This window comes from Anguilla rostrata, chromosome 8 (assembly GCF_018555375.3).
Source record: "Anguilla rostrata isolate EN2019 chromosome 8, ASM1855537v3, whole genome shotgun sequence".
In the NCBI taxonomy this organism is placed as follows: Eukaryota; Metazoa; Chordata; class Actinopteri; order Anguilliformes; family Anguillidae; genus Anguilla; species Anguilla rostrata.
In genome coordinates, this window is record NC_057940.1 from 1,946,866 (window position 1) to 1,968,395 (window position 21,530).

General features: G+C 44.2%; 2 protein-coding genes and 2 long non-coding RNA genes across 6 annotated transcripts in view; 2 read left to right on the top strand and 2 right to left on the bottom strand.

Moving 5' to 3' along the window:
- Positions 1–12,452, bottom strand: part of LOC135260509 (receptor-type tyrosine-protein phosphatase N2-like) — a 135,603-nt gene extending 123,151 nt beyond the window's left edge. The window contains exon 1 of one of the 2 annotated variants that reach the window (XM_064345774.1): positions 12,354–12,452. In XM_064345774.1, the coding sequence (XP_064201844.1) occupies positions 12,354–12,405 (52 nt within the window). In that variant the 5' untranslated portion in view covers positions 12,406–12,452. Of the gene's footprint in view, positions 1–8,343; positions 8,669–12,353 lie in introns of those variants that run through there. The other variant, XM_064345773.1, reaches the window with a different exon arrangement.
- LOC135260510 (uncharacterized) lies at positions 11,421–14,381 on the top strand. 2 transcript variants are annotated; one of them, XR_010331596.1, is made up of 3 exons: positions 11,421–11,612; positions 12,757–12,852; positions 13,182–14,381. It is a non-coding gene; the product is annotated as an uncharacterized LOC135260510 (long non-coding RNA). The 2 variants fall into 2 exon arrangements; XR_010331597.1 differs by lacking the exon at positions 11,421–11,612 and adding an exon at positions 12,043–12,453.
- Positions 14,382–14,843: 462 nt separating this feature from the next.
- On the top strand, positions 14,844–17,013 carry LOC135260511 (uncharacterized). Its single transcript, XR_010331598.1, has 2 exons — positions 14,844–15,307; positions 15,414–17,013. It is a non-coding gene; the product is annotated as an uncharacterized LOC135260511 (long non-coding RNA).
- Positions 17,014–19,122: 2,109 nt separating this feature from the next.
- Positions 19,123–21,530, bottom strand: part of LOC135260288 (extended synaptotagmin-2-B-like) — a 48,032-nt gene continuing 45,624 nt past the window's right edge. The window contains exons 19-22 of the mRNA XM_064345529.1: positions 21,221–21,325; positions 19,935–20,066; positions 19,550–19,655; positions 19,123–19,176 (exon numbers count right to left, since the gene is read on the bottom strand). Coding sequence (XP_064201599.1) covers positions 19,123–19,176; positions 19,550–19,655; positions 19,935–20,066; positions 21,221–21,325 — 397 coding nt within the window. The remainder of the gene's footprint in view (positions 19,177–19,549; positions 19,656–19,934; positions 20,067–21,220; positions 21,326–21,530) is intronic.

The following is a 21,530-nucleotide window of genomic DNA, read 5'->3' on the forward strand; positions in this document are numbered from 1 at the left end:
TTTCCCACCATTTGTCTGTCCCCAGTACTCTTCTTTATGAGAAATCCCGAGAGAAAGCCATTTCTGCAACGTTTGGCTGCGTGCTTCCGTTATACGAGTGGCTAATAAAAGATTATATTTTCAATCTTTTTAAAAAATAAAAAAAAATGTGCCTCCTGCCGGTTTCTTTCATAAATCTTTAAAAGGTCTAAAAAGTGTCAGTCATGTGCCTGGTTGCCATGGGGAGGTTATGGGGATTTTTCCTTTCCTGATAGTACACTCCCTGCAAAATAATGTGGCATGTTGCAGTACTCTATAATGAACATCACTAACGAAGGAAGATGATGATAAACCACACAAACATCCACTGAACTGCATTTTTTCCCCCCGATTTAAGTATATTTGTGAGTGAATCGCGGAGTGTTTCACCACTTTATTTTATGTTCAGGACCTATTCCAAAGCTCTCAGCTACCTCGTCTAATCAGCTCAAACGTCTCTGATGAACGGATAATCACCACATTAGCATTCCATGGCTGAACACTTCAGGGCGATATGGTGCGCAACTGGGCAGAGCCAAAATCAACACGAGGGTGAAACTACAGAACCAGAAAAAAACGGATCCTGATTTTAAAGAACAAAAACCCAGACAAGGAGAATAAATACTGCAATTGCACTTTATATGGTATGTTCTACAGATGGATTCATTAAAATAATGCCTTTATAACTAAGGAACAAACTGACAATGAACTAATAACCACTTGATGCCAAATAGATATTTAATGGAAAGATAATCATTTTGTTTGACCTAACAGAATCCTACAAGGCACTTACAATGACATTATAGTCTCATTAAATTACTGAATTAATCTACTAACTGGATTCTCTCTCCAGTTAGTAGATAAATAAGGTAAATAACCCAGCGGTAGTCACTTTTGAATAAACACTTTTTAAAAAGGCAGTTCTTGGCTATTTTTCAGGCATTTAGCAAACATTCCTATCCAGAGCAACACAGAAAAGTACATGAGACATAGAGACATAGTCATAGAGCACATATGACACCAAGTTATCATGATCACAGTCAACAGCATTAGCCATTCAACCAACAAACAACAACATTCAGTGCCTCAGTATGTATAAGAGGGAGAACACTGATTATTGTTCAGCAGATTATTGCACTGCAGCAAGCAGCAAATGAGAGAGTACAGTACTCAACAAAGTGAGTGTTAATAATAAAGTCAATATCTCCGTCATTAAAGGACCTTTGTTTCAATGAGCAGACTCCCTTGAAATACATTTTCTACATCTTAAATAAAATAGCAATTAAAAAAGCAACAATTCTTTCCCCCTCTGTGTGTCAGCTATTCTCTCCAAACACATGCCCTCCTACGCCGTTTGTGTACCCAGTGTGAACAGGGTAAAATCACCTGGTGGGCTGTTCTTAAACGGGTGCGTGTGGGGGATGGCGGGAGCTGAATTTGATCAACTTTCCCCGTATAAGGCTGCTCTTATTGGGCGCTGATGTCGCGAGCGCAGCCACTAAAACATGTTTGCCAAAGGAAGTCAATTTTCCCCAGGATGCCATCTGCCTGTTCGGGCTCCAGCGCCTGCTGTTCCCAGCCGCGACCGAGCTGAAGTACGCGGTAACCTTGGGCCAGCACGCAGCAGCGCGTGTCATAGTTATCAGCGCGCGCGGGCGCGTAATCTCTTCAGCCGAAAACATACAACCCGAAAGATACAGATCAGATGGAAACAGCCGAAGGTTTCTAAGACACCCAGACACCCACCCGACTCTTGCAAAGAGCTATCAGACGGTCATTTTCGTTGCTCCCGTTTAATTTCCTCAGCTTGTCGGTTTCTAAGGAGTTTGTGACTAAGCGCAGTACAATATTTGATTAAGGCGATTCAAGCAAAAGCAGTTAAATTAATTGCATATCCGTCTTCATGGTTCTTAGATGTAACACATATCCTTTTTGCATAGCCTGGAGATATATTTTGTAATAAGCGACCGATTCCTCTTTAATAAACCATTAATAAACACACGAGACAAATAGACCAATCTGAATGCAATTTTTCCTCAGAATCTAACCGGCCTGCAGGCCAACGAGAGGCAAAATTCTGTGCACTTTACATGTTAAAATTAATTGAACAGTGGTCAGACTTCCGCGCACGATGAGTTTTTTTTTGTACTATATCATAACCGTATGCGCGTTTTGTAGCTACACTTTGCTCTGTTAGGTTGAATACCGCAGGTCATATTGAGTCGATACCTATTTTCTGCTTTCACGCAACACTCTCACAGGTGACGTGTCGCTGTCCATCATCCCTAACCACACCCCGAGGCAACCCAACGTCCAGCATTAATTAAAGATGCTAATACCTGTTACTATGGAAACGGCCAACAGAGACAGGCGATCTGACCTTCCCCGTCACTGTGGTTACGACTGATTTATTTGACTTTTTTTCCTTATCATTTCCTTTCATCAACACGTGCGCACACACGTTCCAGACAAAATTATGTTCATACACACAAGTGCACGTCAGCAAAACACACTCTTGGATTTGAAAGACTGTGTTAAATATTTTTGGGGGGTTGCCATCTCTCTAAATCAGCTATTTGTTGAAATTAGGTTTTGGCGTTCACTATGACAATGAGCGATTCAAAATAAGAAGTGTTTGGCACTCAAAGATGAACAAAATTACTTTTTATATTTTTGATCACAGGCCAGCCAAGTTGTCCATACTTTTGCCTAATGGTCCCTTGTGCCAAAAATAATTTTTTGCTTAATTTCTAGCACATGTACCCGATAGTTTAAGGAAGAACACCCAGTCAATGTGTCCCTATTTAAGCCAGTGTTGGCCTCACTGGTGGTGGGCTAATGTTAGTTTCACTTGTTTGCACCCCATAGGCCCAACTGGAATCCTCCAACATTGGCCACCACCAGCAAAAACCCCACAAACACCATGCAAGATGGCCCTTGTGTGCAGTTTACAATTTCTTCAAGAGTTGAAGACAAAAAATCTCCAGCCAGTGTTGAAGTTACAGTGGGGTTCTCAAACTCGGTCCCGTGTGCTTTTTTTGCTACTGCTACTAGTAATACCAAAATACCAAAACTACTGCTACTGCTACTGCTATCCATCCATCCATCCATCCATTATCTATACCCGCTTATCCTGGTCAGGGTTCATCCATTATCTATACCTGCTTATCCTGGTCAGGGTCGCGGGGGGTGCTGGAGCCTATCCCAGCATGCAGTGGGCGAGAGGCAGGAACACACCCTCGACAGGTCGCCGCACACCATATACCCACCACTCACTCACACACTCATACCTACGGGCAATTTAGAATCTCCAATCAGCCTACCTGCATGTCTTTGGACTGTGGGAGGAAACCCGCACAGACACAGGGAGAACATGCATACTATACACAGAAAGGCCCCAAGCCGAGATTCGAACCCATGACCTTCTTGCTGTGAGACGACAGTGCTACCCACTACCACCGTGCCGCCGGCTAGTCTTCTGCAGAAACTTCTTGATCAAGTTGTGGAAAATATGCATCTTCTTACACTTTTTCAGAAATTGTTCTTACACTTTTTTTTTTTTACCCAGAAGTTTGTTAACGCAAACTCCCTGCTATGACTTTGAAATACACACTCTAATCGCATGAAGCCATTTATACTCATCTGAGGCGACTGGCTCAGTTTGCATTGTGTAGGATTGTGGGATTAGAGGCAAGAATTTGAACAACGGCTTAACTCCCTACTGTAATGATGCCATCATACAATCGAGTTGTTGTCGGTTACCATTGCCAAACATTGACCAATTACTGGAAGGACCCCAGCAGAAGGCTCTGAGTAGAACAGTACGTCTCCCTGCTGGTTCTGTGACTCACTGATGCTAATGGACGCTCACACCTTTGACGAGGAACATTTGGTCGGGGCCAGTTAGGGAACATTCAGAAATAGCAGATCACCAGAAGCCCACACATTACTAAACCAATCTCCACTCATGGGATGTGTTCACTGCATGAATAGGGTTAGCCACCAGTTTGAACCAGTACTTTAAAATATCAGCAGTATACTGTAGGTATTACACATTGGATTATTGCACTTCTTACCTTTTCTGTATATTAAAGGTCAAACGATGACCTTATAGGGCCCTTGGCCCCTGTAATAAAGAGTATTACATATTTTTCATTTGCATGACGGAACAAATTTGCGCATTTGTCTCATGAAATAAAACGATGCGGTGGACTAAAATGTAAACTACTAGGCAAAGGAGGCCCACAAATTCTTCCAAAAAGCCGCCAAGCTGCAAGTGTCGTGTAGAAACACACCGCTTGGTTTGTTACATGTTAAAGCTCAAAAGTGCACGCAAAAAGGAAAATACAATTCTGTTCTGTATTTGTACTTTTCACATTTTTTCCACTTGATAAACTGAGCGGTATGTTTTTGCATAAACTGCTGCTTCTAATTTTTTAGTCCACGTTTTTCAGCAAGTGGGTCTATAATTTGCACTTTACCATTAATTAGGATAATGGGATTCCATTTAAATCCCTTGACATGCTATTCTATGGGGGAATGTGGTCTTAGTCCTCATTAGTAACAATGGCAACCAACATTAATTAGACCAGAGGTGTCCAATATTACCTGTGATGGACCAGTGTGGGCACAGGCTTTAGTTCTAGTCAAACTGTGTGTTTTGCACACTAAAACACCAGATTTAACTAAATAAATAATAACAAAACATAATGATGCGAACAGGCCATTCAGCCAAACAATGCTCACCATTTTCTCGACTAAATTAGTGCTCTGATTACCAACAGACTAGACTAGTATCTAACACCGTATCAAGCCTAGTCTTGAAAATCCCCAGAGTTTCTGTATCTACTACATGACCTGGCAGGCTATTCCACACATTGACTACTCTGTGTGTGAAAAAATTCTTCCTAGTCTGGTCTTCAATCAAAAATAAAAGCCTACACTCCTCCAGCCTAGACCTGCTTCTCCCACACGTTCTGCATTTAGCCATCAGCTAATTTCCCTGAAATTGCTTTTTGCTAGCTTTGTTTTTTAATGAGTTCCCCCAATTTCACCGTTTTGCTGAGTTAATAAGCTATCGATTTGTTCAGGATTCAAATCATGACCCACTCTGAGAACCTAACAACAGAGTCATTGTTTTATTTAGTTTTTAGTTCAGGGTAACAAGATGCGTCTTTTCAACTGTCATAATTTGGAACTGTGTGGATTAACTTTCCACACAGGGGAGGGGATGGGTAATGTGATTGGACAGGGAAAGTGGGAGGAGATGGGAGGGGTAATGTGATTGGGCAGAAAGGGAGGGATGGAAGGTAATGTGATGGCGGAAAGGGGATGGGAGGGGTAATGTGATTGGACAGGGAAAGGGGGTGGAGATGGGAGGAGTAATGTGATTGGGCAGGGAAAAGGAGAGGGAATGGGAGGGGTAATGTGATTGGGCAGGGAAAAGGGGAGGGGATGGGAGGGGTAATGTGATTGGGCAGGGAAAGGGGGAGGAGATAGCAGGGGTAATATGATTGGGCTGGGGAAAAGGGGTGGATTGGAGGGGTAAAGTGATTGGGCTGGGGAAAAGGGGTGGATTGGAGGGGTAAAGTGATTGGGCAGGGGAAAAGGGGAGGGGTGTGGAAACATTAGTGAAAATGTCCTGCATACATTTTTTAAATTTATTTAGATTTGGCAGACATTTCTGTTCAGTTGTGCACAAAGTTTTTTCGCAAAACAACTCAACGCAGCAGAGCAACACCATGAGGACAGATGAATTTGGAGCTCTTTTTTGGAAAAGCATTTGTACTCTCCCTGCATTCGTTTGGGCAGAGCTGCAGTGTAACAGCACCGTCTCCAGGAGCAGGACTCATACGCAAACCCCAGTCTGAATATGGTACAGGAGCTAAATGATGCAATCTGTGACACGGGAGCTCTGGTACAGGAAAGGGTATCTGAACTGTGTATTCAACCCAACCCAAACATGTGACTCAACAACTAAGGTGTTAAACTGTGTGATTACATACACTCACTCGCTCTCACATACACACACATACACTCTCTTTCTCTCTAACACTCACATACACACACACACTCTCACACACATGCACTCTTACTCTCTGACACTCTCTCTCTCACACACACACAAACACATTTACACACAGACACTCTCCCATGCATACACATACGCTCGCTCTCTTTCTCTGTAACACTCTCTCTCACACACACACACACACACACACACACATTAAACATACATTGCAGCGAGTGTGTCTGAACATAAATACAGTAGGTCTGTGCAGGGGAATACAGACTACAGACAGGACGGTGCTCTAAAGAGCTCCGCGTGGAGCTGGTTTTATAATCTAAAATCTGTAAGGTTTCATTTCCAGGGAGAACACTGCTTTTACATACCTTTCAACAAGGCACTCAACCAGAATTAGTTCTGCAACAACAGTTTATACACAGTATACTACATTCAGTGTTAAATCAACTGCCATAAGACAATATGACTCTGACAGGGTACACTTGATCGTTCTTGGACCGCTTTAAATATCCATTTTTAAAGGAACACAAGGGATTTTCCCAATGGACAATACGTAAGTGATGTACGTCACCCTGCGTGCGTACCGCAGGTAATTACGTTTTTTCCCTGGTACAGAAGGTTTCTTCTCCGTATAACCAGCGTTAGCAGTCTGATTAATGAGTCCTGATTTATGCCTACATCTTTTAGGAGCCTGGCATTGTGCAATCTAATCTTGTCTTGAGAGTTTCGGTCGCGCGAGTGACAAATTGAATTGCCACTTCTTCTCCAAACAGAAATCACGCTGACGGCCGAACCGTGGGGAGAGGAAAACCAACACCGGTCCACACAGCGAAGACAATAGCTGCTCCACAGCCGAACCAAAACTACTCTCGTTTTACCGACTAGCCTACCACACATGGTCCGTTCCTTGTCAGCACAGCATAATACGGCGAAACAACCAGGATGCCATCGCATAAATCTGTACACATTTAAGAATTATTCGAAAACGCAGTTTAAAAAAAAAAACATGTTCGTTTTCATTTGTTGGGGTGGGGGAGGGGGATGTACATGATGGTGTTAACTCTGAATTGCATGTCCAAGCTATGGTTCGATATACAGCACCAACATAGGCCTACACCGACACTACTTTCAACTTCGTACTGTTCTGTTTTAACATACGCAGCGCATGCGTACAAAACGTATCCACACATGAGCGTCCAATTACATGTAAAAGGAAGACAGTGATGTTACACGTTTAAAATAACATCATTGTCAATAACATTATCCTCCCGTATAAAAACTCACGTGCACCTGCTTTCTGAAATTTGCGATTACATTGGTGGAGTAACGGGGAAGTATTTCATTATACCGAAAATAGGATGCATGGATCGCTTTATATTTTCATAAATAGAACGCAAATTCAATTAGCAAACGAAATCGTGGTGTTTTTATACCACAGTGCTGAATATATACAACTCATTACCATCTCTTCATTCAGAAATTGCAAAACACCCCACGTACACTCCTCCGCGATTGTATAATCTCTTGAAAACCTGTACTACACAAAAAACCCCCCGCCCATCCATCCACCGCTTCCCGAGTACAGACTCCCCGCAGAACGCAGGCCATCGAAATAGCATCGCTCATATGAAAACAGAACAGGAAAATTTACGTCTGGTCCTGAACACTTCAGGCCAAGAAACACACTGATCTCGCATATTAACGTCGAATTATTCTCCTGTTTCTGACGTTTTCTGACCGTTGTTGCAAGGTGAAATCAATCCACCCTGTATTGCTAAATTCGAGAAATCTCGTTGGAAATAATAATTTAGAAAGGTGTGCAACAGGACTACCACCTATAACGATTCTTTCTATAATGATTTCTGCTTGTGATCAGTTAAATATTAACCAACATACAGCATATTACAGTCCACAGTAGTAACCATTTACAACTGAGGAATAGACTAGGCGTATGATTTCCAGGATTTTGCGGTAAAGTATAAGCTATGAGCAAAGACAACATGTACATGTTTCCCATCATAGGTGTTCTTATATCTTTTTACATACTGGGGTTTGATTTAAAGTTTCAGTTAAAGGCTATCATACTGTTTAAGAAAAAAACAAAAATCGATTAACTCCAGCAGCCAATGAATTAACCTTTTTCGGTCCTCCCCCCCATGACTACTTAATGCAATATTGACAACCGTCCAAAAGCACCATATCCTGCAAACACGCCCCTGGCGCGCGCTCAGCCAACGCTCGCGTTCTTAATATGGAAACGTTGAGATTATGAACTCGCAAATATAAACGCGTGGACTCACCGAATTTCCTGTCCGCGAAGGCAAGCAGATTGGCATGGACAGCGAAAACCACGAAGAGAACGCAGTGAAAGGAATCCATTATGCTCATTGATCCATGCCACACATTCGCTAACAATCCATTTCGTTCGGCTTGCGTTTCTTTTTTGGGGGGAGAGAGGGGGGTGGTGGAGATGAGAAAAGATGAGAGGAACCGCTTCGATAAGCTCCCTCCTGCAGTCCAGCGTCTGGGTTCAGAACAGAATCAGCACTGAGAACAGCAGCCTTCGCCCAGGCCCCGCCTTAAATGACGCAAAACTAACAGACATGCCAGAAAGCGCTGCCAACGGCGTGCGCGACATCCTCCTTACCTCACTCAAGAACGCAAGCGCGCGGCGAAGATGCTGACGGGCTTAAGGTTAAAAAAAAAACGTGTGCAGAATGTTTTATTTGCGGTCGGAAGTGTTTGCATCACGACGAACGTCAAAAGAAGCAGCACAAACAGCAAGAGTCTGAATGCTGTGCGTTAAATTAGGAGTCGCGCCTTGATTTTCAAAAATCGTAAAATCGTATCTTATTCACTTTGCATCACATTTACATTACAAAACATCGGGATGCGATAGCAACCACGTCACATTCTAATGTTCTATGACGTCCTTTCAGCACCACATTTTCTGTTGATCCCTCCCACCCACAACTCCCTTTTCAGCACGTGCAAGGAAACCTGTCGGTGGCACATGGGCATCTCTCATTGGACGTAGCCTACTGCTCAGAAGCACCAGGGCTCTTAAAGGGAACAGAGGGTTCTCAGGTTTTTTCCCCCCAATATATTACATTACATTACAGGCATTTAGCAGACGCTCTTATCCAAAGCGACGTACAACAAGTGCAATATAATATATTTTTAACTAACGTTTCAACAATGCGTTACATTTGAATATAAAGGGATCTTGGAGAGCACAGTGAACTCATTAATGAAGCGGACTGTCATCATCTTTAAACTGGTTGATATATTTTAAAATATACAGTATAAAAACGAATTATTAAAACAATAAAATGCAACGCAATTACGAATACAAGGAGTCCTGTGCTACGTTTTATGTTCAATCTTTCTTTACTTTTTGGGGTCGAAAAAATACTCAATTCATCTTTGATTTTGGATTACACTATTTATAGATGTCATTAAAATTAGCCCATAGAATCAAAATATCTTGAACACAGAATAACCGCTATGCTAATTAAATGCATAGAGGGGCACATTCACACAGTTTGATTTCTAACAGGAAGTGTTTAACGGGTTTGCCGCCTACAGTCCGCGTGCCCAGTCTGTTCTGATTGGACGGTGTCCTCCCTTCAGGCGTGCATGGTGCCGGCACGTGCGTGCATGTTGCATGTTGCAATGAAATGAGCAGTGGTGAAGTGCGTTCTTGCCGTCATGCAACATGTCTCAGGAACTTAATCTTTCTGTAGGCTGATTTACGGAGGAAATTTCCACTTCCTAGCCACTGGGCAAGGTTCACCGAACCTATAGATCATAAGGGACTCCCGCAGCGTACCTCGCCCTGAGTCCAGAGACCGCTCCAGCCTGTCTCCTCGGCCTGAATCCACGGGATCGCTCCAGCCCTGTCCCTCGCTCCACGGTCATGGACTGCTTCAGCCCTGTTCCTCCCCTGCCCATGCCTTGATGCTGTCTGGAGTTCCAGATCCATCATCCGGCTCCTCAAAAACTGCAGTTTTAACTTTCACATTTGGTCTTCTACTATTCCTGTTAGCTTTCAGCTCAGTTGTAAACTGTTCAGCCCATTTGATTTGCTGTCTGCTACTTTACACCAGGCTGGCCAGTGCAGGATGGGCTCCCCCTCTATAGCTGGGTTCCTCTCGAGATTTCTTCCCATTGGGGGGTTTTTTCTCACTGTCATTTGAGGGTTTTCTCCCCACTGGGAGTTTTTTTTTTTTACCTTATGTACCTGCTATTTGGGGGTTCAGGCCTGGTGTTTGCTCTGTTTGCTCTTTTTGCTCTGTCTCTTGCCTTGCTACTCTGTAAACCGCCTTATTGACAGTTCTCTGTAAAAAAAACGCTATACAAATAAAATTAAGCTGAATTGAATTTTCAACCAGCCGATAGGTGACTACGCGCCTACACCACTTTTAAAGGCTCAGAATAAACCACACAAACACTGACTCATCCGTCGAGCGCAGCATCGATGCGGAGACAACGCACTGACGTCAGGAGAACGGCAAGCCATTCAGTCTGACAGCGGTCCCAGCCAGGGGATTCCAACGCGGCACAAATCGTCACTCAAGCGCCAGGACGCACCCCCCGAAGGGGGACGTCACGTCCCCCCCACACAGACCGCCAGGATGCACAAAGCTCCCTCAGCATGATAGACACTGTACCTGCACAGTGAACTGCTCAGTGTGTATCTTACAGAGTGCATAAGGACGGGTTCCTACTGGACTCACATGTTACATTACATTACATTGCAGGCATTTAGCAGACGCTCTTATCCAGAGCGACTTACACAACTTTTACATGGCATTTTTTACATTGTATCCGTTTATACAGCTGGATATATACTGAAGCAATTTCGGTTAAGTACCTTGCTCAAGGGTACAACGGCAGTGTCCTACCCGGGAATCGAACCTGCGACCTTTCGGTTACAAGCCCAGTTCCTTACCCACTGTGCTACACATGTACTCTTACAGAGTTGAAATAACACTGGAAATTTTTACTATGTACCTCAGAGTAAACCCCCTTTTTTCTGTTTTTTTTTTTTTAAAAAGAGGAACAGGCCTGGCAGATGCCCAGCAAAACCCCATTTTCGCATCAGCAGCGCAATGTGATCAAAATGAAAACCAAGCTGTTGATGACATCAGCCGGCAGAAGTTAAACCTTTTTTTGATGTAAAAGACAGAAGAAATCAATTTCAAATGCTAAGAAAAATGCGGTTATTTACCACTTGAATGCAAGTTCAAAATCTGAAATGGAAGAAGGAAAATAAGCGCCAGTAAATATAGGTCAGGGGAAAGCACAGTTCCCATTGGCTGTCGTTCCACGTGCACCACCGTTCATCATTCACCACTGAAGGATCATGGGAATGTTTGAGTTGGGAGGTTCAACCACACAATTAGCATGATACCATTGTAGACGAAACTGATGATTGGTAGATTGTTCAAAAATTGTAAAGAGGCGTACGTTTCTTTGCTCTTTATTTTCGTACCATACACAACAGCGTTCAGTTTTTAAAGTAATTTGTCTTGATGATCGTAAATCTAGGTCACCTAACTCAAAGGTAAATATTCATAAAAAATTGAATTCTGATGACAATAAGTGATGACTCATAGCAAGACAACAACTTAAATTTGCAGAGAAGGGGAACTGAACGGGGGCAAAAACACAGAAATAAAAGATTAAGATTAAATTTATTGAAACATGGACTCAGGATGTAAGTGTCCTATTGACGGAGATATACATTAAGGGATGAATACATTACATTGCATTTATTTTTTTATCCAAAGCGATATAAAATAAGCGCATAAATAACTTGGGCCGTCTAAAAATAGAAGCCTTGCGAGCTGGCAATCAAGTAGCCTACAATCAATAAAGAGGCCTACATTTGTTCTCTGTGCAGTGGAGTGGGCCTCTCTTTCATCACGCGCATTACCGCGCCTTTTCTTTAAAAGCGCGAGTCCCAATAATGAATCGTTAAAACAGCATTTCGCCTGTTGCACAATGGATCAGACTATGTACACTTCGTGTGAAAACTTTGTAAATGCATAAACACAGAGATGTTTGAGGGAAAAAATCGTCTTGTTTCGCTGATGTGTTCAGTGTTTCCGTCTTGTTTCGCTGATGTGTTTGGTGTAATTTAGCGGCGTTGGACTTTACGTAATTTCACAGGAAATTTGGAATACAAAATAAGAAATTAAACAGACACGGTTTGCTTGATCGATTGGATCGATTAGCGTCTAAAGCAAATGTACTCATTCTGCAACTTGTTTATGTTATATTGTTCGGGGATGTAGTAGCTTACCGGAAAGAGCAAAGGGCAGTGCTCGGCTGTGTTGGGGGAGCGCGGCCGTCATGCGCGTGCGCGTTTATTCTAAATTTGCGCCTACCTTCGCCAGTACAGGGTGAGCTGTTTTAAACAATTGGGTATATAGCATGTCTTATATTGTTAAGAATGTTTACTCGTAAATGCAGTTTATCTGCAAGACATTTCAAGTGCTGAAATCATGCATTTTGGTCGAGTAGACTCAACTGGGTAATGTTAATGAAATATATTTTACCACTGTTTGTTCCTTTGAGGGTTAAACCCAATTTAGGCACGCTGCGTAGCTCAGTAACAATAAGGATGCAAGTAATTTAGTTATGATATTCATATTCACCAGGGGCAAGATCTGACTGCCTAACACTCACTTCATGTTCTGTTGCAGTAGGTGGCGGTGTGCACCATCAAGCTGGCGAAAATCAACTATAAAATTGACCAAAGAAGAAGTCGAAGAAGCGCAGTAGGGACACCAGAATCTGAGGTAGGGACAACACCGTCGGGACAGCCAGGTTAGCCCAAAAGCTATCAGTTGTATTTATTATGGTTCTTGGTTAGCATTGGTTAACGTACATTGTGTGCTTTGTTGAGGTTGACATACTGTACAGTTCAAGCCAAGTTGTTACCCAAGTGCATCCTTTGGTTTTTAATTGCCACATTGATTGCGGAAACCTCATTTGCACCGATGTCTTAACTGTATAAAGATCCATCTTACTGTTCCGGATCTGACAGCTTTGATTGCCTGCAGTAAATCCATACAACTCCCGAGCATCTTCCGTGGAGAGTCTTCCATTGACTGATTCTTTTTTTCAGGGTGGGGGAGAGAGAGACCGTTCTGCCAACAGGTGCCTCCTGCTGTCATCCAAAATAATTGCCAGGCGAGCAGAATTAATCACATAGTCGAAGGGCCATAGAGTTGACATATTACTTTGCTTTACTAGCAAAGATTTTTCATTAACACATAGCCCCGATGCTCAACCCAGAGTCTCTAAGTTAATAAGTAATCACAAATCAAAATTACCCAGAATGCCTTGGTCATAAATTACCATATGACCAGCTGTCGTCAGGGTAGGCGCCCAATAGAGACATTGACAGATCTGCCTGCTAACACAAGTGCCTTCACTACAGACAGCGAAGTAAATTACATGACTGCTTTCATCATTATAAAGAAGCTACAGTAACATTGTGCCGAACAGCAAAAAAGAAAAAAAAATATTTGTGAGATTAAATACTGGTGAGAAATTAGAAATAGGATGAATGCATTTGTATTCAGTTTTAATTATTTAAACTGCCGAAAGAGGACAAGGCAGCTGACCAATCAAAGCGGATGCTGTGCAGTCCATTGTTATGTCACAGTTCCCACTGTGACATCACAGTTAATCAGATCACAGTTGCCCCTGTACCATAGATAATATGGATAATATGCTACCTGTTAGCTTCTAAGACCCCACTGTGGGAAATGCATCCTAAGTGGCATTAATTAGGTGCATGTATTTGGTTTTTGGATTATTCACTTTCTCAACAAAAACACAGAATGTAGCTCTGTAGCACAGACAGAAATTGCATTTGGCTTCCCCCCCCAGAACACAGAGGCTAACTGACCTGTGGCCCCATGCTCAAGTACAAAAAAATATATGCTTCTAAAGAGCATGCATTTGGTAATAATTGGTGAGTCAACCCCAGTGAAAATGGAAAAGAAATATAAATAAATACAAGAGTTTAAAAACTAAATACAAAAGTGTACTCTACTGGAAGAGAAAATAAAGCAATGTTTAAAATAATAATAATAACCCTACTAAAAATAAATGTGAATCCCCTAATTTTGGCAAGACTTTAAATAAACCATTCTTTAACTCCCACAGCAACTCAGTGGGCCAAAATCAGAGCCTTTCTACAAAATATCAGATTTGACTAATTATCTTAGTCCTAACAATATCTTTTCGCTCTTTTGCCACTTTTCGCTATTTACCCACTTGTATTTTCCCGATTGACTGCACTTACTCTGGTTTGGTTCAATGGTCCAAAAAAAAGCTTCTGCGAGATTAATATAATATAATGCAGTGTATCGCAATACACACATTTACCACAAGGTGGCGGTAAAAGTACTACTGTGACCACCAGAGACATCAGTCACCGCCCCCAGTCTTTGTCCTGCCATCACTGTGCGCATAGTCTGGAAAGAAGCGTCAATTTGCAGAAGAAAAAAAAAAACCCTCATTCTTCATAATATCTTAAAATAAGAAAAGAAGGAAGGGACAGATGTTACATCAAAGGCAGACTGCCTTCCAACAGGCCTGGAATCCTCCAGTTTTTGACCCGTTATCGTCTCTCGGTCCGGTCTGTTCTGAGTGACAGCACACCCACGCAGAGCAGGGAGACCTCCACAGGAAGTGCTGCACAGCCAGACCTGCGGGTCCACGCAGAGCAGGGAGACCTCCACAGGAAGTGCTGCACAGCCAGACCTGCGGAGTCCACGCATGGGAAAGTGATCCATTTTAACTCCGGCGAGGCACCAACTCACTTTAAATACGAGGTGCTGGTGGGATTGAGCCGTTCCTCTTTTACCCAGAGGCCCCTGCGCACATTCGCCCCCGAGGGGAGCCCGAACAGGCCCTTCATTTTCATAAGGGGGAATTTATGGCACCAGTGAGACGGGACCAAATCGCTTCCCACAGCTGCCGTGGTACGGCTCTAAATCTCCCTCCCTCCCTCCCTCCGTCTTTCTCCCTCCCTCCCTCCCTCCCTCTCTCCCCCTTCTCTCGCTCTCACCAATTCTTTCTGCCTCCTCCTCTGTCTCTCCATTTTGGTTCAGTGATGGAAAAAAAATGAGAGATCTCCATCTTAAATTCCATCTCACAGCCCAAAATCTTATTCTCCCCACGGGATCCCACAGAGTCGTTACCTGCTGTGGAACCATCCCTGTACAGATGATGCCATCAGTAAAGACCCTTCCCAATAACTTTTTCATCTTACCTTACTGTGTCCATTAAGTCACTGGGTAACAATGTATCCTCACCTTTTTTTCAAATTTGTAAACTGTGGCAGACTGTGTTCGGACCCCAGGCTGGAACGCCTCAGACGGTGCCATACGGTACATTTATCAGTGCTGCTAACGGACAGAAAGACGTCACGCGCAATAAATCCAGAGTCCGCGTTGCGTACAAAGCCAGTCACTGTGGATACAGCGACTGCTCTTTATTAACTGAAAGCCGAGACATTCTGAAACATGAAAACTCTTAAAAGCTTCTTTTACAGGTATACATTTGTATATTTCATTATAATGATTGTTTTAAGGCACGAGTTAAATAAAGTACATGGAGAAGGCAAGAGGTTTGCAATGGAAAGAGGAAAAGTAGGCCTACTCATGACGAGACAGTTTTCATTTTGATGGCTTACATAGGTAACAAAGAATGTAACGACAGGTGATAAACTGATACACTTTGACCCACCCACGGACCCACGGTGGAGCATAACAAAAACATTTTTTTCTCCAACTTCTGCGGCGGATTCTCCATTTCGGCAACAAAATCCAGTCCGTTTCTCGGTCGCTTCAGTAATCGTCACATCCTCCTGCGTTCGGCGGAAGTCCCAGCCACGCGCGAGTCACTCATAAAGAATGCAAACCCCGAGATGCAATGCCTTGGAGCCAAGGCGGCGAATGGGGAACAGCAGACACATGCGTGCTTTAAACAAGGTGTGCTCGTATTTTAATCTATCGTTCAGACAAATGTTGTGACGAGACAACTACAGGCGAGTTCGGAGAAAAGGTCGTTTGTTGGTCTGTTAAGAGAGAGAACTTTACCCCAAAATCGAATGTTTGCAGAAGATTTATATCTGTCCACCGATAACGAGGTGAAAAGGAAAACATGTACAACACGACAATTTTCTACAGAGCCGCCTCCACTCGGAAAAAATCCGTTGGAATGACGCTGTTGTGTCGTGTCACCATGGGAGCCACGCGCACTCAACGTCACCGGGACAAACAGGTTAGCCGTAGCCGTATTTCTGATGCTAGACGTGCAATGTGAAATATATAGACAGCCATAAAACTTAGAGGAAAAAAAGAGATAGTTTTAAACATTCCAACTGTGAAAGGATCAACAAAATACAAACTGAATATGGGTGAAGTGCCCCTTTTAAGGTGAGAAGGACAGACATTCGTAGATCAACTGAAAACCGCAGTGAAGCTGCCAGACCAACAATAGCGGCTCAGTCATTACTGTACAATGAAGTCCACAGAAAACGAATACCATTTGATGATTAATATTTATATATATTTAAAACATAAAGAATAATGTGCAAACATACATACATATAATTTGGCTTAAAACCCACATAGGCAATAAAATGAAATACTTGTCTCTTTGGTGGCTAGTGTTCTGCTGCTAATGGTAAAGAAACTTCCATCTCGTTGGACTGGATTATGAGTAGATTCAGACTAAAAAAAAGTATCAAATGTTTTTATTGTGTTTTTTTTGTTTGTTTTTGTTTTAACGAAATGGTCCTTTTGACCTTTTAAGCGATTCGACTCCCCTTTCCGAACACTGACGCTCCTCCTCCATCTTGTCTTCTTCGCGGTACAGTAACGTATTTACAAATTGTACATCCCCTACATCAAAATAATAATAATAATAATAAAATAAAACAGGGTAGCGCTCCGTTATGCATTATGCAAGCAGCTTTAACTCAGCCCTCCGCAAGTTTGCACTGTAAATGTGTAACACCGTCTAAAAACGCCTCCTATGAAGCCTTCCTTCAGCTCCTTGGCTGAAGTGAGTTGGCAGACCTTCACCGGGTAAAATTCTGATGGAACTTAAATGTGTTGTAATTTTGGCGTTTCTATGCAACGCGCGCGCGCGCACACTTTGAAGGAGGTTCTGATCACTGCGGTGCTACCACATTTTCACCCCTTTATCACGGGCGGTGAAGTGCAGCCGATTTTGGAGGAGGGAGGTCGGAGCGACGCGGGCGGGTAATACCTTTTTGAAACCGATGCTCACGACGGAATAATACCAAAAAAGCTATTTACAATTGCACGCTGTACGTGTCATCTAAAAAACAGAAACAACACAAAAATATGCTGTGCCCATTGACTAAAATGTAACACTCTTAAAAAAAAATAAAGCTGGTTACATCTGCAGCAATGACAGGACCGAGCAGCAGGTGGCACTGTTGCGTCCTGCCGTGTCCCTTAACCCTCCATGGTTCTCCTCAGCCCGTCCTCTGTGAGCTCATACCTGACAGGGAAGAGAGGGGGCGGAGTTAGCACTTTAAAAAAAAAATTTTTTTAAACAAAGCACTTAATTTATAATTCATGAAAATTTGGAATGACATGGCCTGCAGACCTAAACAACGGCAAGTGAAATAAAAATTTTTTTATCTCAAAACAGTGGCTGCAATCTAATCTATCAGCCACATCGCAGAGTCTGAGCAGATTAAAGCCCAAAGAATCTAGCAAAGAACTGTTCAAATCGTATGTAGTTCAGAGGGGCGAGGTGACACATCCAGGCCTCCAGGGGGCGCTATGGCCCAGGCTTGAACCAGGAAGGGTGTCAATAAGGCAGGAGCAGCTTGTGGGTGGAGCAGATACAGGCAAGATTTACACCGTATACGCATTAATGTCCCACAGTGCAACCGCTTCACCTCCATCACCCTGACCAATCCAGCCATGCTGCAGTGGCCTAATAACTAAGCCAATGTTCTACAGCTACTTTTCCCAGGGGGCCTGGTTTATTTTATTTTATTTTTTACTGAAAGCCCACTGCATTTCACATTCCTGGGGCTTCCATCAGGACGGAGGTTCAAAGCGGCACTAGCCAAGGAATAAACCGCTAGAGAAAGCCATCCATCCATCCATCCAAGGAATAAACCGCTAGAGAAAGCCATCCATCCATCCATCCAAGGAATAAACCGCTAGAGAAAGCCATCCATCCATCCATCCAAGGAATAAACCGCTAGAGAAAGCCATCCATCCATCCATCCATCCATCCAAGGAATAAACCGCTAGAGAAAGCCATCCATCCATCCATCCATCCATCCAAGGAATAAACCGCTAGAGAAAGCCATCCATCCATCCATCCATCCATCCAAGGAATAAACCGCTAGAGAAAGCCATCCATCCATCCATCCATCCATCCAAGGAATAAACCGCTAGAGAAAGCCATCCATCCATCCATCCATCCAAGGAATAAACCGCTAGAGAAAGCCATCCATCCATCCATCCATCCAAGGAATAAACCGCTAGAGAAAGCCATCCATCCATGCGTTTGGAACGTTCTTAACTGAACATTCTAATGCTGATGATGTCACAATCACTGCTGGTGACTGAAAGCAGTGGAGTTCTAGAACACTGACGGGCACTGGCAGCAGAAGGACAGAGTACTGCACTGTGCTCTGTCATCCTCACAGGTCCTTTGTTGATTTATATATTATTCTAACCCGAGAGCAGAAGGAACATTTTATTACACTTTTAAAGGGCCACGATGACGTAAATTCTGTTTCATTGCATTCTTCACTTTCCTTTCCCATAAAAGGTCCAAATTTGGAGCTGGGCCAACCAGGTTTGGAATTGGGCCAGATCTGAAGCAAACACGGTTTTCTCTTTTCTTTTTGGTCTGTACTGCACAGGCAGCAGAATGTTCCACTGGCTTTAAGGCTGACAGGTATTCAGATCATTTCAAGATAATCAAGATAGCAGATTCGCCCCTCTCTCTTTGACATAAATTCTTTCATGCTGATGACAAAACAGGATGTCTTACCACTGCGTCCAGCCCTTGGAAATATCTTCATACGCCAAATCCACCAGCACCTGTAAGCATTACACTGGGTCAGCACAAGCAGGACCGCAGGGAAGTCCTCCTACTCAACATTTACTCTGGATCTGTAGACAGGAAGTAGATCTGGGGGACAGGAAGTCCTTCATTGCCGCTACTGGACATTTATTCTGGATATGCGGACAGGAAGTAGATCTGGGGACAGGAAGTCCTCCATTACTGCTACTGAACATTTACTCTGGATCTGGGGACAGGACGTGGATCTGCAGACAGGACGTAGATCTGGGAATGGGACAGGGATCTGGGGATGGGACAGGGATCTGGGGATGGCACATGGATCTGGGGACAGGAAGTAGATTTGGAGACGGGAAGTGGAATTGGAGACAGGAAGAGGAGCTTTGATCTCACCTTTCCCAGAAGCCCCTTGTGTTTGGACAGCAGGCCGCCGCCATTCTTTACCGCCACGTCCAGCGTCCGTCTGTGCAGCTCAACAATCGACACGCTGAACTCGAACCTGCACACACACACACACACACACACACACACACACAAATTACTTGATGTGAAACCAAGTCGCTCCTAATAAGTAAAAATGAAAATCTCGCACACACAACCGCTGGTTCTACGGTAAGTGAAACACCATTCTTACTTGTGTGCTAACATGTACATTACATTCTCCTCATGGTGAGTGACTGGCTCCCTGGGTGTACAGGGCTCACGTGGTTCTGTGGTGCAGAGAGCACCGTGCTCAGGTGCACACAGCGCCACCTGCTGGGCGGGAGGGCTGACTCACGTCTGGTCGTAGACGGGGTTCAGGTTCTTCTTCAGCGTGTGGGTTTTCCGGCGGCCTGACCTGCGCTTGTCTGGCAGGAGATAGAGGCGCACGTAGGGGTCCGACCCGCTGTCCGTGAAGGAGATCAGGTTCCTGCAGGTACACGCGCACGCACACACACACACACACACACACACACACACACACACACACACACGCGCACACACACACGCACACACGCGCACACACACGCACACGCACACAAGCACACACGTTAGGTTACCCATGCAAAGATTTTTTGATCAGTACTGGCATAACAACGGAAAATGTATGTGCGTTTGTGTGTGTGTGTGTGTATATACGTGTGTGTGTGTGTGTGTGTCTATGTATATGTATGTGGGTGTGTGTGTATGTATGTATGCATGTATATGTGTGTGTGTGTGTGTGTGATGTTGTGTGATGTTGCGTGTGTGTCTGTTGTGCGGTGTGTTGTTTTCAGTATGTTGTGTTGTGGGTGTGTGTGTTGTATGTATGCTGTTGTGTGTGGGGGTGTGTGTGTGGTGTGTGTGTGTGTCAGCCGATTTGAACGTCGTGTTGAGCCGCGTGTTGAGTCGCGTGTTGGTGCAGTGTGTGAGGGCAGTTGTTGGGCGCGTGTTGTATGGCAGTGTTGAGGCGCAGTGTTGTGTTCGTGTGTGGTGGTGTTGGTGCGTGTGATGTGGCAGTGTGTGTGTGTGTGGGTGTGTGTGAAAGCGTAACAGCAGTGTTGAGTCAGGTTGAGTGCAGTGAGCAGTTACCGTGTGAGGCTTGAGTGCAGGATCAGTGAGTTGGTGCTGTGTGCAGTGATGCGTGTTGATGCAGTTGAGTCAGTGTGAGCGCAGTGTGATGCAGTGTTGAGCGCAGTGTAGGCAGGTTGAATGCAGTGTGAGCGCAGGTTGACGCAGTGTTGAGTGCAGTGTTGAGTGCAGTGTTGAATGCAGTGTTGAGTTCAGTGTTGAGCGCAGTGTTGAGTGCAGTGTTGAGCGCAGTGTTGAGTGCAGTGTTGAGCGCAGTGTTGAGCGCAGTGTTGAGTGCAGTGTTGAGTGCAGTGTTGAGCGCAGTGTTGAACGCAGTGTTGAGGCAGTGTTGAGCGCAGTGTTGAATGCAGTGTGAGTGCGAGCAGTGTTGGCGCACTTTGTGTGCCAGGTTGACGCTCAGGAGCCACACCCCGATTGAGCGTCCTGCTGGACTGTGCCTATGGGAGCGGACTCCCCGGGGCTGGCTGGCCCTCTCCACTGGGCAGGGCGAGCGGAGGACGGGAGCGGGCTTACAGCAGGAGATCGCGGCCTGAGGAGAGAGTTACGGGGCCTGGCGTGGGGTCTGCACGAGGTAGCGTGGCCTTACACTGCACGAGGAGGGAGGAGACATCACTGCACCTGCAGGCAGAGACCTCACCACAGAGAGAGATTAACACTGCACGAGAATCAAGAGCAAAGACATTAATGCACAAAAAGAGACCCGGACAGAGAGAACAAACAGCACAAAAGAAGACAGACATAAAGACAGACACAGAAGGAGAGAGACAATAATGTGAGAGACTAGGAGACAGAAGAATAACATGCACAAGAAGACAGAGAGACA